Source organism: Eriocheir sinensis, chromosome 44 (assembly GCF_024679095.1).
Source record: "Eriocheir sinensis breed Jianghai 21 chromosome 44, ASM2467909v1, whole genome shotgun sequence".
In the NCBI taxonomy this organism is placed as follows: domain Eukaryota; kingdom Metazoa; phylum Arthropoda; class Malacostraca; order Decapoda; family Varunidae; genus Eriocheir; species Eriocheir sinensis.
The window spans coordinates 6,674,124-6,689,575 of record NC_066552.1 but is presented as its reverse complement, the minus strand read 5'-3'; the positions used below and the strand labels follow the sequence as shown (position 1 = coordinate 6,689,575).

The 15,452-nt window shown below is 43.7% G+C and overlaps 1 protein-coding gene across 2 annotated transcripts in view; it reads left to right on the top strand.

The window, feature by feature from the left end:
* Positions 1 to 307: 307 nt before the first annotated feature.
* The window catches only part of LOC126980367 (zwittermicin A synthase ZmaJ-like), a 30,838-nt gene continuing 15,693 nt past the window's right edge, over positions 308 to 15,452 (top strand). Inside the window, exons 1-4 of one of the 2 annotated variants that reach the window (XM_050830214.1) lie at positions 308 to 447; positions 7,991 to 8,165; positions 9,648 to 9,765; positions 15,362 to 15,452. The exon at positions 15,362 to 15,452 is cut by the window's right edge and continues 80 nt beyond it. In XM_050830214.1, the coding sequence (XP_050686171.1) occupies positions 7,996 to 8,165; positions 9,648 to 9,765; positions 15,362 to 15,452 (379 nt within the window). In that variant the 5' untranslated portion in view covers positions 308 to 447; positions 7,991 to 7,995. Of the gene's footprint in view, positions 448 to 6,288; positions 6,476 to 7,990; positions 8,166 to 9,647; positions 9,766 to 15,361 lie in introns of those variants that run through there. The other variant, XM_050830213.1, reaches the window with a different exon arrangement.

The following is a 15,452-nucleotide window of genomic DNA, read 5'->3' as shown; positions in this document are numbered from 1 at the left end:
TCAAGGGCCCTCTTCCTCTCTCTCTCTCTCTCTCTCTCTCTCTCTCTCTCTCTCTCTCTCCACCTACCAGTTTTTCTGATGCAAGGAAGTGAAACACACCACACCGCCTCTCCCATACTTCTTCCTTCCCTTTCTCCTTCCTTCTCCTTCGTTTGATTTACCTCTCTCGGTTACTCGCTGACTCCTTCCTTCTCTCCTTTGTCTTTCTCTCTTTTCATCCTGACACACCAAACGTCTTGTCCATTTAAAGGCGTGGTGGTACACTCTCTCTCTCTCTCTCTCTCTCTCTCTCTCTCTCTCTCTCTCTCTCTCTCTCTCTCTCTCTCTCTCTCTCTCTCACACACACACACACACACACACACACACACACACACACACACAAACGCAATTACTATGGAAAAGGAAGTTACTGAGCTATCTTCGTACGTCGCTTAAGCACAAAACAAGGTAAGAAAAAAATAATTTGCAGTAATCTTTTTTTTTTTGAGAGAGAGAGAGAGAGAGAGAGAGAGAGAGAGAGAATTAAAACCAGTCACACACACACACACACACACACACACACACAAGGACTTTTCATGTCATCGATTGAAATTATGAAATCGCCACACATCTCCTCCTCCTCCTCCTCCTCCTCCTCGTCCTCGTCTTTCTCTTCTTCCCTCGTATCATAATCCTCTCCTCATACACGTCTTCTCTTCACTATCTCAAAAGCAAACTGACTTCACTACTGACTTTTGGTTCTTTCATCTTCTTCCTTAGTTCTCCTTTCTTTTTCTTTCTGTTTTGTTCCTATTTTCCTCCTTCGTTTGTTATTCTCTCTCTCTCTCTCTCTCTCTCTCTCTCTCTCTCTCTCTCTCTCTCTCTCTCTCTCTCTCTCTCTCTCTCTCTCTCTCTCTCTCTCTCTCTCTCTCTCTCTCTCTCTAACTGTCAACTTACGTAAGTCCCTTATATCATATTTCACACACACACACACACACACACACACACCACATCACAACACAACACTAAAACAACCGAAATTGACCTCTCTTTTGGCCATTCATCTATACTTTCTTCAATAGGAGCAGTGATTAGCGTGTGAGGCAATAATGCATGTAGAATCATGTAAACAGAAATGAGGAGAAGGTATATTATGCCTCGACACATGGCTTGAAATGGCGCTACCGTGTTTACGAGATATATAAATTATGTTATTTTGAGTGACGCAGCAGGGGGAGAGACAGAGAAGCAGAGGAGGCTGTGGTGGACGGTGGGCACAAAATCTAGTTAGACTTTGGGTGGGCATAGCTTCAATCTCTTTACGGGTATGTGGTCCCTGAGTTAAGACGCTCGGCTGTAGCTTCAATAATAACCACGGGGTGTTCTGGAAAGTACTCTCATTGGGATTCCCACTCCAAATTACCCCTGGGGCTTCTAATGAAACTTAACCTAACCCACCCTAACCTATAACTTGACCTGTTCAGGGATGGACGCCACATAACAGTACAGAGAAAGGAAATAAATACGCGATCGGTGGTGGCTTCCGGTGTTGGCCTTTAAGGTGACTCTTCAAGCTCACCGAGACTGTAGATACATGTACATAAGCCTGTATAATATAGGTCTATACTTACACTAATGTTTAAATACCCAGAGAATAAATACCAGAGATAAATTGATTCAACAAAGACATAGGCAAAAATTGGTTTACCAACAGAGTGGTGGATGAGTGGAACAGGCTTGGCAGTCATGTTGTGGGTGCCAATACCATAGATACATTCAAGAGGAGGTTGGATAAGTTCATGGATAGTGAAGCAAGGTAGGGTTAGGCTTACAGGAGCGGCCTTGTATTGGCCAGTCGGCCTCTTGCAGACTCCTTACGTTCGTATGTTCTCATCTTCTAATCTCAGTGTGTGAAGTTCAATAACCTAGACTCCAGCCCTGACAGTGGGGTAACAGTGTGAGCCTAACCAACACTAGCAAAGAACACACACACGTTACCCAAAGCAGACAACATTACAACGGTAACAAGCAGGGTTTTTGTTCCCATTTATTTTTTTCATTGAGCTGCTTTCTTCACTGTAAAAAAGAGTAACAACACACAGTAACAACGTATACATAAAGGATCGCAGACTAATCACCCAACCATTGCCATCTGTTAGGCCAATTGACAGTCGGATATTTTTCGGGGGCGGTAATTAAGGAAGTCTAATTACCACACTGGTGGAGACAAAGCCGACCAATCAGAGGCCTTCTACGTCACTTCCTGTTTCCTACTGGACGGCGACAGACGGGAAGAGGTCATTATGCCCAATCAGTGCACGGTTGGTGCTTTTTCTCTCTCTCTCTCTCTCTCTCTCTCTCTCTCTCTCTCTCTCTCTCTCTCTCTCTCTCTCTCTCTCTCTCTCTCTCAATGATATTCAGTCCCGTACCTGTTGTTCCAGAACCTTTCATTCTTTTCATTCTCCTCCTCCTACATTTCACACCCATGCACGCTCGGAAAAGCAATGACATGGGGACTCTCACAAAGCTCGTGGCTCCTGCAATTAATATGACAAGTTGGTGTACTCATTTCGACTATCTTACTACTTTTTTCTCCATCATCCCTTTCTTCTCCGTCCTCTGAAAAAAAAGAGGAAAGAGAAAAAAGTGTCTTCGGTATACTCAGCATATTTCTTTTTCGTGGAAGGTAGGAGGCGCTAAGGGCTACTACGCTATTCGCTAAGAGTGCCGTGACAGCGCCAGCCCTCCTCGTATCAAAGCCGGGGATTAGCGTCGCCACACTCACGTTCAGGCTGCGTGTGCCGCTTGATTCTGGCGTGGCGAGGTGAGCCGCTTGGTAACTAAACCTGACTGAGCCCATACGGAACACGTCACAAAATACCCCCCTGGCCACTTGTGTGTGTGTGTGTGTGTGTGTGTGTGTGTGTGTGTGTGTGTGTGGTTTCAGCATCACGTTTATAATTTGCTTGTCATGATTTTCACGCCCCAGGACTGTTTTGAAGCATTTGGGCGATCGAGTTGTAGTTACAGTTTTACTTGAGCCACTGAACTATGAATGTCCCAACTCGGAACAGACGATCTTAGTCCAGTCACGTGGCCGCAGATGGCTTAGACTACTACACCAAAGTTACCAAATTTTAATCTCTACATATGCAGATCACTAGTTTACGATTTGGTAAATATTACCACCTCGGTGAATGTGGACCGATGACTTACCTAGTAAAACCATTTTTACCAGACCGTTTTGGTGTAGGCCGCTACGAGTCAACCCCGCCCCGCAACTCTTGCCAAGCATTTCCAACACCTCTCTCTTCCTCTCATATGTCAGCTATTTACTACTTCTAAATGAATTGAATTAATAATTTGATAATCCAATAAGCCAATACGGTGTTCAGATTAAGATGTTAAGTTGTTTCGTCTTTTTTTAGGATAATAACAAAGATTTTGTATGAGTGAGTAGTCGTGGCCGTGATCGGATGTGTTGAGTCTTGCTCCGTGTGGAGAGTGCTGTGTCGACATGGCTAGGAAAGCCAGGAGCGTGAGGGATTTTTGTTACATTTGTGAGGATTTCACAGGCGAGAAATGGATTGGATGCTGTTTGTGCCCTAAATGGTGTCATGTGAAATGTGCTCATTTGTCTGGAATTAAGAAGAATATACCTAAAATTCATTGGATTTGCAACCCATGCCTCCATAAAGCATCTCTGGCTACCAAAATTGTGGAGAAAATGGATGAATTCAAGCAAGAACTAGACGCATAGCACTCGGAGAGTGCTTACCTCCGCCAAAGATCGTCCTGAAAATTGGTATGGGCATCAACTGTGATCTTATGCATCATATGGAAGCATTTGTTTCAAAATTTGAAGAAATTCTATTTTTGGGGGAAACTTTGACCTTGGGCGAACTTTTTGAGGTCAAGGTCAAAGGTCAAGGTCAAGGTCATGCAAGGTGCATCATATGGAAGCATTTGTTTCGAAATTTGATGAAATTCAATTTTGGGGGAACTTTGACCTTGGCGAAATTTTCGAGGTTAAGGTCAAAGGTCAAGGTCAAGGCCATGCAAGGTACGTCTTTCTATGAGCTAAAATATGAACCAAGTCTGAAGGCTCTACGATGATTAGAACCGAAGTTATGGCCAAAATGACGTTTTGTACGACCTTGACCTTTGACCTTTGACACCAGGCCATGCAAAGTGCATCATATGGAAACATTTGTTTCGAAATTTGATGAAAACATTTTTTGGGGGGGAAACTTTGACCTTAGGCAAACTTTTTGAGGTCAAGGTCAAAGGTCAATGTCAAGGCCATGCAAGGTGCGTCTTTCCATGAGCTAAAATATGAACCAAGTCTGAAGGCTCTACGTCTACGATGAGGAGAACCGAAGTTATGGCCAAAATGACGTTTTGTGCGACCTTGACCTTTGACATAAAAAATTTAATGGGTTCTATTCTGGATGGACACGAAGCTTCCCTGAAAATCTGGTTGAGATATCCGCAAAATTGTGGAGACTTGACAAGGTTGTTTTCCGACGTTGTCAGTGTGCTGACAGTCTGAACAAGGTCACTTCCCTCAAGGTCACGCGCCAGAATTGAAGGTCTCCCTGCAACCCCCGCGCTCCCGTGCGGCGCTACACAGTCGAAAGGACTTATTTACAACATAAATAAGTATTTCTTGGAGGAGAAAGCTAAGAGGACCTATAATACCACCCTCAAGAGCAGTTGCTTGAACAGCGAAAGCCACCAATGTTAGCGAAGGAATGGTTCGACGAATTTGGTCTAGATGTAAAACAAGATTGCTTGACAAAGAGGTCACCAGAACTGTCTGTATTCTCGTCCCGAAAAAAGGCGATGTGCAACCATCTGTCACCAGCGAACATTCTTCCCACCGAGAGGCAAGAAGGGAGGGAGGGAGGAAGGGAGGGAGGTGGCTTACCTTCTGTCTCACCGCATATCATATTCCATGGTTGTTGTCTGATTCCTATCGAATACCTAACAAGAGAGGTGGCTTAGCCTTTACCCGAACGCCCGTATGTATTACCAGCTTATAGTTTATCATATAGATAGGTGATGTTTTATTTACCATTTAAAGTTTGTTGTTGTTTTTCGTTGCACAGTTTCATCATCGGCTTCCCGCAAATGAGTAATTATAATTGATCATCGTTCCAAATTTTCAAACAAACTGTGCGGATTATGAGAGCTGAGAGCCAACCATCATAAGCGTAGCAAACGACTAATATACGGCCCACAGTCAGAGAGAGGAGTTGACGGGCACTCCTTTATGAAGTCAGCAGCTGGTAGGGAGCAGCGAGCCACTCTCCATGAAGTGAGGAAAGAATTACATCAACCCTCCATCATCAGTATCTCAGCCATTTCTAGTTGAGTGCAGGACAAAGGCCTTTCCCTACGATCTCCACCAATCTCTGTCGGATGGTAGTTAGTGTGCTCCGTCCTGCTCCGGCAAAATGCTCAAATTTCATCGGTGTTTAATAGATGGAATATCATTTTATTTGTATTATGTATAAATGATAAACTGAACAACGCACTTTGCCTCATGATCGTGTCACCAATAGGGAACGCGAATATAACATCCAACAAAGAACGGTGGCTGCTAAGCACCTGCGAGATAATGGCCCATGATGAAAAGACATTGTTCTCTCAAATGTTTGTGCTTCATCATATCCTTTCACTTAAGGACCAAGACTATTATTTCCTTAAACTTAAGTAACTTATCAGTGCAGAGCAACTCTAGCTAACAAAGTAACTCAAGCAACTCAAAGTAACTCAAAGTAATTCAAAGCAACTCAAGCAACTCAAAGGAACTCAAAGCAACGGAGAGTAATGTTAAGTATAAGGAAAAGTGTAGGAAAAGCGACAGAGGGGAGGAAAGGGAAGCAGAGAGATGGAGGAGTAACGATATGAAGAAGGAGGGAGAGAGGGCATAGAAGAGAGATGGGAGGAAGGGAAGGAGAGCAAAAGAGGGAGATTAGAGGGGTATACATGAAAGGGAGAGATACGGAGGAACATGCTATTAAAAGAAAGAGATGGGAGGAGCCACAGAAAAGTACGGAGAGCAAAGGAGGGAGAGAGATGGGAAGGAGAAAGATGCTAATAAGATGAGAGGCAGAGAATGCACAGAAGGAACATGATAGGAAAGAAGAGATAGATACAGCACTGTAAAAAGGATAAGGGAGGGATGTAGGAGGAGGGGAGAGGAGGAATATGGGATGGAGGTGGAGGAGGAGGAGGGAGAAGGATAGTACGATAGTAAGTGGAGGGTAGAAAGAAGGACACGGAGCCTCTGTCACACAACGACCTCAGAGCAGTTGGTTGGTGCTCGTCAGTCACTCGCCAGCATCCCTCCAACGAAGCAACATCGCCGCCATCACACCACTACCACCACCCCCACCATCACCACATCAGCCTCTTGCTCACTCGACCCGTTGGCCTAAATAACTCTAATATCGTCCAATCTACCAGTTCCGTCGCTTGACAAACTCTGGTGAGCTTATGTGGGAGAAAGTGCGAATGTTTGTGTGTAATTCACCTCTTGGTCTGCTGTGGGTCTCTCTCTCAAGACAGCCAGCCGTTCCCCTACGGAAGAGCACAGAGCTCATAGTACCGACCTTTGGGTAGGACTGAGACCACTCACACAACACACCGCGACAACGAGGTCACAACTTGCCTTACGTCGCGTACCTACTCACTGCTAGGTGAACAGGGGCTACACGTGAAAGAAGATAAACCCAACTTATCTTAACCCGGCCGGGGAATCGAGCCCCGGTGCTTCTGGTTGTGAGGCAGACGCTCTATCCACTGAGCTACCGGGCCATGTGTGTGTGTGTGTGTGTGTGTGTGTGTGTGTGTGTGTGTGTGTGTGTGTGTGTGTGTGTTTACCTATTTGTAGTATAAAGGGCCTGAGCTCAAGCTCGGCCAGTCCTGTCTCCCAATTTATAATTGTCCAACTTTTCCTGTGTGTGTGGGGGGGACGGGGGGGGGGAGAATGGTATATTTAGATTCATTTAAGTGTGTGTGTGTGTGTGTGTGTGTGTGTGTGTGTGTGTGTGTGTGTGTGTGTGTGTGTGTGTGTGTGTGTGTATGTATGGGGAGAATGGTATATTTAGATTAATTTATGTGTGTGTGTGTGTGTGTGTGTGTGTGTGTGTGTGTGTGTGTGTGTGTGTGTAGGTGGGAGGGGGGAATGGCATATTTTGTTTCATTGGTGTGAGTGTGTGTGTGTGTAGGTGGGAGGGTGGGAATGGAATATTTTGTTTCATTGGTGTGTGTGTGTGTGTGTGTGTGTGTGTGTGTGTGTGTGTGTGTGTGTGTGTGTAGGTGGGAGGGGGGAATGGCATATTTTGTTTCATTGAAGCGTGTGGGGGTGGAGAGGGGAATGGCATTTTTAGTTTCATTGAAGTGTGTGTGTGTGTGTGTGTGTGTGTGTGTGTGTGTGTGTGTGTGTGTGTGTGTGTGTGTGTGTAAGGGGGAATGAAATATTTTGTTTTATGGAAGTGTGTGTGTGTGTGTGTGTGTGTGTGTGTGTGTGTGTGTGTGTGTGTGGAGGGGGGAATTAAATATTTTGTTTTATGGAAGTGTGTGTGTGTGTGGGGGGGGGGGGGGAGGGGGGGTTGGAGAGGGGAATGGCATATTTAGTTTCATTGAAGTGTGTGTGTGTGTGTTTGTGTGTGTGTGTGTTTAGGTGCTGCTTGAGGCGCGCCAGTAGGCTCCAGCCCGTTAGTGGCGCAGGTGACTTTTATTTATTGTGGCTGCCGCGATGTATGCCTCTTGCTTGGCCCATGCTGCCCCCCGGTGCTCCACTTGAATGAAGTCGCTGAAGTTAAAGTTGACTGAAGATCTGGACAGCATGTGGGTAATCCTCAGCTAGTCGGCCATGGTTTGAAAAATCAGTGTTTCGATGGGACTCGAACCTAGGTCCACGAGCTCACCACGCCCACAGGTAAACCATTCAGTCACCGCCTTCGTGTGTGTGTGTGTATCCTCCCTTCCCCTCCCACAGCCAGTATGCCCTTGCATGGCCCCCGCCGCCCGCTGCCCCTGGAGTGGGTGGCTGCGCCGAGGCTGTTCCAGTGTGCCGCCCTTGCCCACCCCAAGGCCCCCGCCCTACGTGACGCCGCCGACCCTGCCTGGCTCACCTACCACCAGCTGGACCGCGCCGCCAACAAGCTCGCCAGGTACGTCACAATTCTTGGTAATAGTTTTGCTGTGATTCACTATACAAAGGTTTCAGATGTATAGCCTTGAATCCCTTTCTGCAAACATCCGTGGTTTTGCACACGTATATAGTGCACCTTGTCTTTTCTTTACGTAAATGTAACAAAAGTGCGTGGTTTGATTTTTCGATAAGGCTTTATTTATGTTTATATGATGTCAAAACATGTCCAAGATGCTTCGTATCGTTGAGGAATGGTGCCGTAAAACCTTAGCCGCTACGTCATACATTATTGAATCTTGGATCGAGAGTATTGCCTTGACTTTCCGTACACAAAAGATGAGCCAACTAATAAGGTGCCAGCGACACCATCTTCCTTTGCGCACCATAGACACTTTTCTTTAGAGGTAAAGAAGTTTCGAAGCACAATTATTTTTTCACCTCCAGCCATGGTCTTGTAGCAGTCACCGCTCAAATTCCGTGTCAAGAAAATGGGGTGCTGCAAAGAGAGACTAAGATTCTCAGTGTTTTCATGTAATGTCCATCGTCACTGTGTCTGCCAGTCTGTCTTGTCGCGTCTTCATCGTTAACTTTCCTTGTATTCGTTTACCTTTGACTGTCCGTCCACGTTCTCTTGTTGTCCACCGTTACACATTGTTCCACACATACACCAACACTTAAATGTTAACCTACACAAACAACATTCACACAAACGCATACACAAACAAACACCTATCCTATGTGTTGTCCTTGTGATGAGCTGTGTATGTTTTGTCCAATAAAGTAACCCTGGCGGATATGACTTTCTCTATCCGTGAACCGATTAGCACTTAGAACACTCGCTACCACCAACAGTCTAAGCCCTAAGGAGAAAGGTCGACCGACGCGCATCCCGTCGATGACACGAAGAGGGAACCTTGGAGGGAATTGGCATTCTCTCTCACGCGCGGTTCCTCTTCCATTCTCTTTCACAATTCAGCGGTAACTAGGTTATTTTCAAAGGAGGAAGTCTCTGTGTGTGTGTGTGTGTGTGTGTGTGTGTGTACACCGTAGACATCGCCTCTTCGTTACCACAGTACGGCAAGGTTCCCCGCTGAGTGTGTGTGTGTGTGTGTACACACACACACACACACACACACACACACACATATGTGCACACACAGCGGGGAGCCTTGCCGTACTGCGTGATAACGCAGAGGCGATGTCTAGCGGTGTACAGAGAGAGAGAGAGAGAGAGAGAGAGAGAGAGAGAGAGAGAGAGAGAGAGTAGTTAAGAGACTAGCACACACCGCACGGAGAACACGGCGGTGTGAGTGCGACTGATGAGTTTTGCCGATTCGCTGTGCTATTTTTTATACGCTGTTGCGTCACGAGGAGGTAGGGGAGGATGCGCGGAATTGAACGAATTTTGCTCCTCCATTCGGTCGACTTTACCTTCTTAGATCATGCCTCCAGCAGCGTTATCAAGTGTCAGTTCAATAATTGTTTTGCCACCCTCCGCCAGATGTCTCCTGCGGCGTCTCCATGGCGTGCCCTGCGCCAACCCCGACGGTGACAGAGTGGTGGCCGTGTGCTTCCCGCCCTCCGCCCGCCTCGTCACCGCTCTGCTCGCCATTCATAAGGTATTAACACCACTACCGCTCCTCCAGCCGACCACCCTCTTCTGAACCTCTCCCACACTCATGTAGGTACTTACCCTACCTACCTACTACTTACCCTACCCTACCTACCCTACTTACCTACCTATTCCCTCCCAAGGATAATATACTATAAGGATAGCTCACTAAGCATTTGTTTTACCCACAATGCACCGCGGATGACGTCACACATGTACACAAATGGTGCTGGGCGAGAAACTGATTCACTCCACTGTTCTCACAGCAGCGTGCTCAGTGAAAATGGTGATTTGTGCTGTATATGGGTGTTACAGTGGTTCAACCTATATGATAAGGATAGCTTACTAAGCATTTCTTTTACCCACAATGCACCGCGTATGCAATCTGGTTCACTCTCTCCATATAAAGTGTATTGGGGGGCCATTACTTATCGATCTTGTTACTCATTCATAGTCAGATTTTGCGCTTTTTTTGGTTGCTGGGGATATGTGGTTGAATTGGGCAGCTGTTGAGTTGTCCAGTGGTGTGCAGTGGTGGAGATATTTGAGAAATAAGTTATATGGGGGTTGCAGGGAAATGTTGCTGTCTGCCATGTATAGGTGCTTGCGTTTTCTCAAGTTTCGTTAACGTTCGTTTTCTGCAACTTTGCAGGGGTAACTAATCCTGTCATCGAAATAGCTAACATAGATATATATTAATTGAAGTATTAGTGTTGGATCAGGAAAATTATATCAAATGGTTAATATAAATAATGTATAAAGGGATCAATGTATTTGTAAGAATACACAAAGACTATACCAACTTCTATATTATCTATAACGATATTGATGACATGATTGGTTACCCCTGTAAAGTTGTAGAAGGTGGGTGTTGGTGAAATCTGAGAGAACGTAAGCGTCGATGTGTGGTTGACAGCAGTTTCTCGGTATCTTTTTCAAACATATTTCTCAAATAAGTATGTTGCTGTGTACTGTTTGCCAACTCAACAGCTGCCTAATTTGATTGCATATCCTAAGCAATCAAAAAAAGCGCAAAATCTGACCATGAATATGAATAAATAAGGGTTTTCTAGTACATTTTATACCGTGAGAGCAGGGTGAGAGTGAACCAGATGACGTACCGCAGTCATGACACCATCGATGACGTTTCAGTGAGCTATCTTTATAGTATATAATCCTTGTTACCGCCGTACTCCCGCCCTATACCTCACAGAGTAACATTTTTTCAACTGCCTCATTACATATGCCTCACTCCATACGTTACGAACACCTGTCTTATGACCACACATACCACGGTCGGTATTGTCAGACGCTTCCGCCTCTCACATCAATTATTTCCAAAGGCCGTAAAGAAGATCAGTCGCGTTCTAATGAGTGTTTTTTTATAGGTTTACGGTACAGAAGAAGGGTCAAACTACCAGAGGGGTCATAAAACTACCCCTGGAAATGCCCAAAACTCCTACTAAAGCTTAGTCAAATATGTGTGTGCTTGGGCGCCGAAATGTTCAAGAGAATGACCCCGAGGCACACACCAGCCTCACGCCCTTCCCTGCCTCGTTAACGCTCTCTTCGCCATGCATAAACAGAGGTGGGCAAGTGCGGTACTTAGTACGGTAGTATCGCATCACAAAAAAAGTACCGCATTACCGCAAACTTTCTGAAAATACCGCACTACCGCGGACCGCACTAAGACATTCTGCGGTACTTTTTGCGGTACTTAGAAAACTATGGAAGACATTTGCAGCGCGGCATGCTCAGATTTTTTTTTTTTTTTCTTAGTGAATCGGACTCAATCAGTCTATTGGAATCAGTCATCAGAATCAGTGATTCAATCATTTTGACTTTTCAGTTATTGTTCAAAATTAAATACTAAATGAATAAAATAAATCTGTTCGTCACTCAACCCAAGGCGGCGTGCCATGACTGCCTCTGACGATGACTGTACAGTCGCGATATGAAGTGATGTCGCTGTGTACAGTCGCGATATGAAGTGATGTCGCCGCTCTCAAAATGTTTCGTACGGGAGCATTTGAAGGTAACGGAAGCGATGTGTATTTATTGTTTATGTTATAATGTTCCCTTTTAATGATAATCTATAATACGTTGTGATGTAAAACACGGTAAAATAACATAGTAGTACCTGAATTACAATTATACATTCATTTGCTTTAACAAATGCAACTGCGAATGTCATGTGTTGTTTTCAGTGCTGAAGTACTGAAGACAACCTTGAAATGATTTAGCTCTCGTCGTGTGCTTATCTTTGCAAAACAGTTGTTATACGTTGTTCAGATTTAGGCGATATATATATATATATATATATATATATATATATATATATATATATATATATATATATATATATATATATATATATTCTGGGTTATTCCATGAATTGTCTTCTGCAGTTATTAATACACACGCACAGTATGACACGAAGCGAATGGACAGTTGCTGGCATTACTTTGCGTTTTATTGATTAAGAAACGATCAAAAAATAAGGTTTCACATTAAACACCTTTTATTCACTATTGTGGCTTCTTATCATAAGCATGGGGACTGAAATATATAGTAAAATTGCTCAGTGACGATGATGAATGAAGAATGCCTTCATAGGTAGGGTTGCCATATCTGAACTATCAAAATTCCGGACGCCTCTACGAACACTCGACCATAGCCTAATGTTTGGGAGCGCGATCGCCCGACCACCACCTCCATTTCAAAGCCATATTTTCTTATTTCCCCACCTTCCTCGATTATGCTATGGCACTTATAAGCTGTGGACATGTTCCACTGATCACCTCCAAGCATTAGAAGTCTACATGAATTTTTTGTCATCGTTATATTGACCAAGAAAGTCAATGATGTTTGCGATCGGCAGCAAAGAGTGAGGAGCTTGGAGTTACAAAACACGACTATTCTGAGGCTATTTATTCTTATTTTTCCATCTCCCACTATCCCTCGGTAGTTATAGGCTGTGGGCATCTTCCCTTTATCACTATCATGCATTAAAAGTCCACGGACAGCTTTTGTTATCGTTATGTTGACCACGAAAGGCAAAGAATGAGTCAGGGCTGAATAATAGGTATGGTGCGCGGGCGATGACGTCATCATCATACGAGAGTATAATTAAATCAATTACGTCATCCTAGTTTAGGATATCGACTAATTATGCATGTCCTATATATTGCGCATATGTTAGATTTAGTGTTGTCAACAATGATCATGAAAAGATAATTTTACTTTCTGTTTGAGTAATATCGAAAATAAACGTACAGTCGCGATATGAAGTGATGTCGCTGTGTACGTTTATTTTCGATCACCCAAGTATCGTTATATATTTTCAAGAGTACCATTATTTTCCTGCATCTTCATCATAACTTAACTAAATATATTTTAGAAGCTAGAAAAAAATAGAAAAGAAATATTCAATGATGTCTTACGAAGACTTGTCGAAATATTTTGACACAAAGTGTTTTCGTTCACCAAGGAAAGAGTCAAATGAAGTCCAATTATCGACATATTACTCAAACAGAAAGTAAAAGCACCATACCTATTATTCAGCCCTGACTCATTCTTTGCCTTTCGTGGTCAACATAACGATAACAAAAGCTGTCCGTGGACTTTTAATGCATGATAGTGATAAAGGGAAGATGCCCACAGCCTATAACTACCGAGGGATAGTGGGAGATGGAAAAATAAGAATAAATAGCCTCAGAATAGTCGTGTTTTGTAACTCCAAGCTCCTCACTCTTTGCTGCCGATCGCAAACATCACTGACTTTCTTGGTCAATATAACGATGACAAAAGCTTCATGTAGACTTCTAATGCTTGGAGGTGATCAGTGGAGCATGTCCACAGCTTATAAGTGCCATAGCATAATCGAGGAAGGTGGGGAAATAAGAAAATATGACTTTGAAATGGAGGTGGTGGTCGGGCGGTCGCGCTGCCAAACATTAGGCTATGGTCGAGTGTTCGTAGGGTACTAGAGGCGTCCGGAATTTTGATAGTTCAGATATGGCAACCCTACCTATGAAGGCATTCTTCATTCATCATCGTCACTGAGCAATTTTACTATATATTTCAGTCCCCATGCTTATGATAAGAAGCCACAATAGTGAATAAAAGGTGTTTAATGTGAAACCTTATTTTTTGATCGTTTCTTAATCAATAAAACGCAAAGTAATGCCAGCAACTGTCCATTCGCTTCGTGTCATACTGTGCGTGTGTATTAATAACTGCAGAAGACAAGTCATGTAATAACCCACAATATATATATATATATATATATATATATATATATATATATATATATATATATATATATATATATATATATATATATATATATATATATATATCGCCTAAATCTGAACAACGTATAACAACTGTTTTGCAAAGATAAGCACACGACGAGAGCTAAATCATTTCAAGGTTGTCTTCAGTACTTCAGCACTGAAAACAACACATGACATTCGCAGTTGCATTTGTTAAAGCAAATGAATGTATAATTGTAATTCAGGTACTACTATGTTATTTTACCGTGTTTTACATCACAACGTATTATAGATTATCATTAAAAGGGAACATTATAACATAAACAATAAATACACATCGCTTCCGTTACCTTCAAATGCTCCCGTACGAAACATTTTGAGAGCGGCGACATCACTTCATATCGCGACTGTACATGGCAGTGTACAACAGTACAAGCAAGCACTAACATGATCGCCGCTCAATCTCATGTCCCGTACATTTTTTTCTTTAATGCATAACATATAGACCATAGTACATACTATATGTTTTTTTTAACTTCATTGTAACTTCTCTATTTTATCATTCTCTCTCTCTCTCTCTCTCTCTCTCTCTCTCTCTCTCTCTCTCTCTCTCTCTCTCTCTCTCTCTCTCTTTTCAATGTAGCCAAGATCAATATTGTTTGATTATAATAATAATAATAATAATAATAATAATAATAATAATAATAATAATTTATAATTATTATTATTATTATTATTATTATTATCATTATTATTATTATCTCCTCGTTGAAATCTTCGCGTGGTTTCTTCGCTGAGGCCTGAAACGTCAGTGCTTAGAGCTTTCCCACGGTTGAGGTCTCGCTATTACCAGTTGCAGTTGATGTGTTTTGTCTTAATATGTTGGACAGTTTGAATAATGTTTCACTGTTCCCGTCATGAGACTAATGACTTTCCTATATTAGTAATCTGTCGTTTTCGCTCATACGCCGGATAATTCCTCCTTTTCCTCCCCTCCTCCCCTTCCCCTTCACTCCCCCATATCCTCCCTACCATTCCTATCTGGCTAGTGCTACTGCAGCTGTCTCACCACCCTTCCTTCCTTCCTTCACAACCCCCACTTCCTCCTGTCTCACATGACGCTGATCTCCTTCTCCCCCTTCCCTGTCCCCTCCCTCCTCCCTCGGAAGGTTGCATTCCCTTCCCTCCCCCTCCTCCCCTCCCGTCCTCTACTCCCCTGTCCCCCCCTTCCTCCTCCCTTACCTCCCTCTCTCCCTCCCCCAGTCCTCCTATATTTTTTTTTATCTCACAAGTTATTAGTTAGTCAATGGATATGCTCTTCTGCAGACAGGCGCAGCTTACCTCCCCCTCGACGTGACCTTCCCGGCGGCGCGCACGGCCCACATCCTCGCCGACGCCCGCCCCGCCCTGCTCCTGG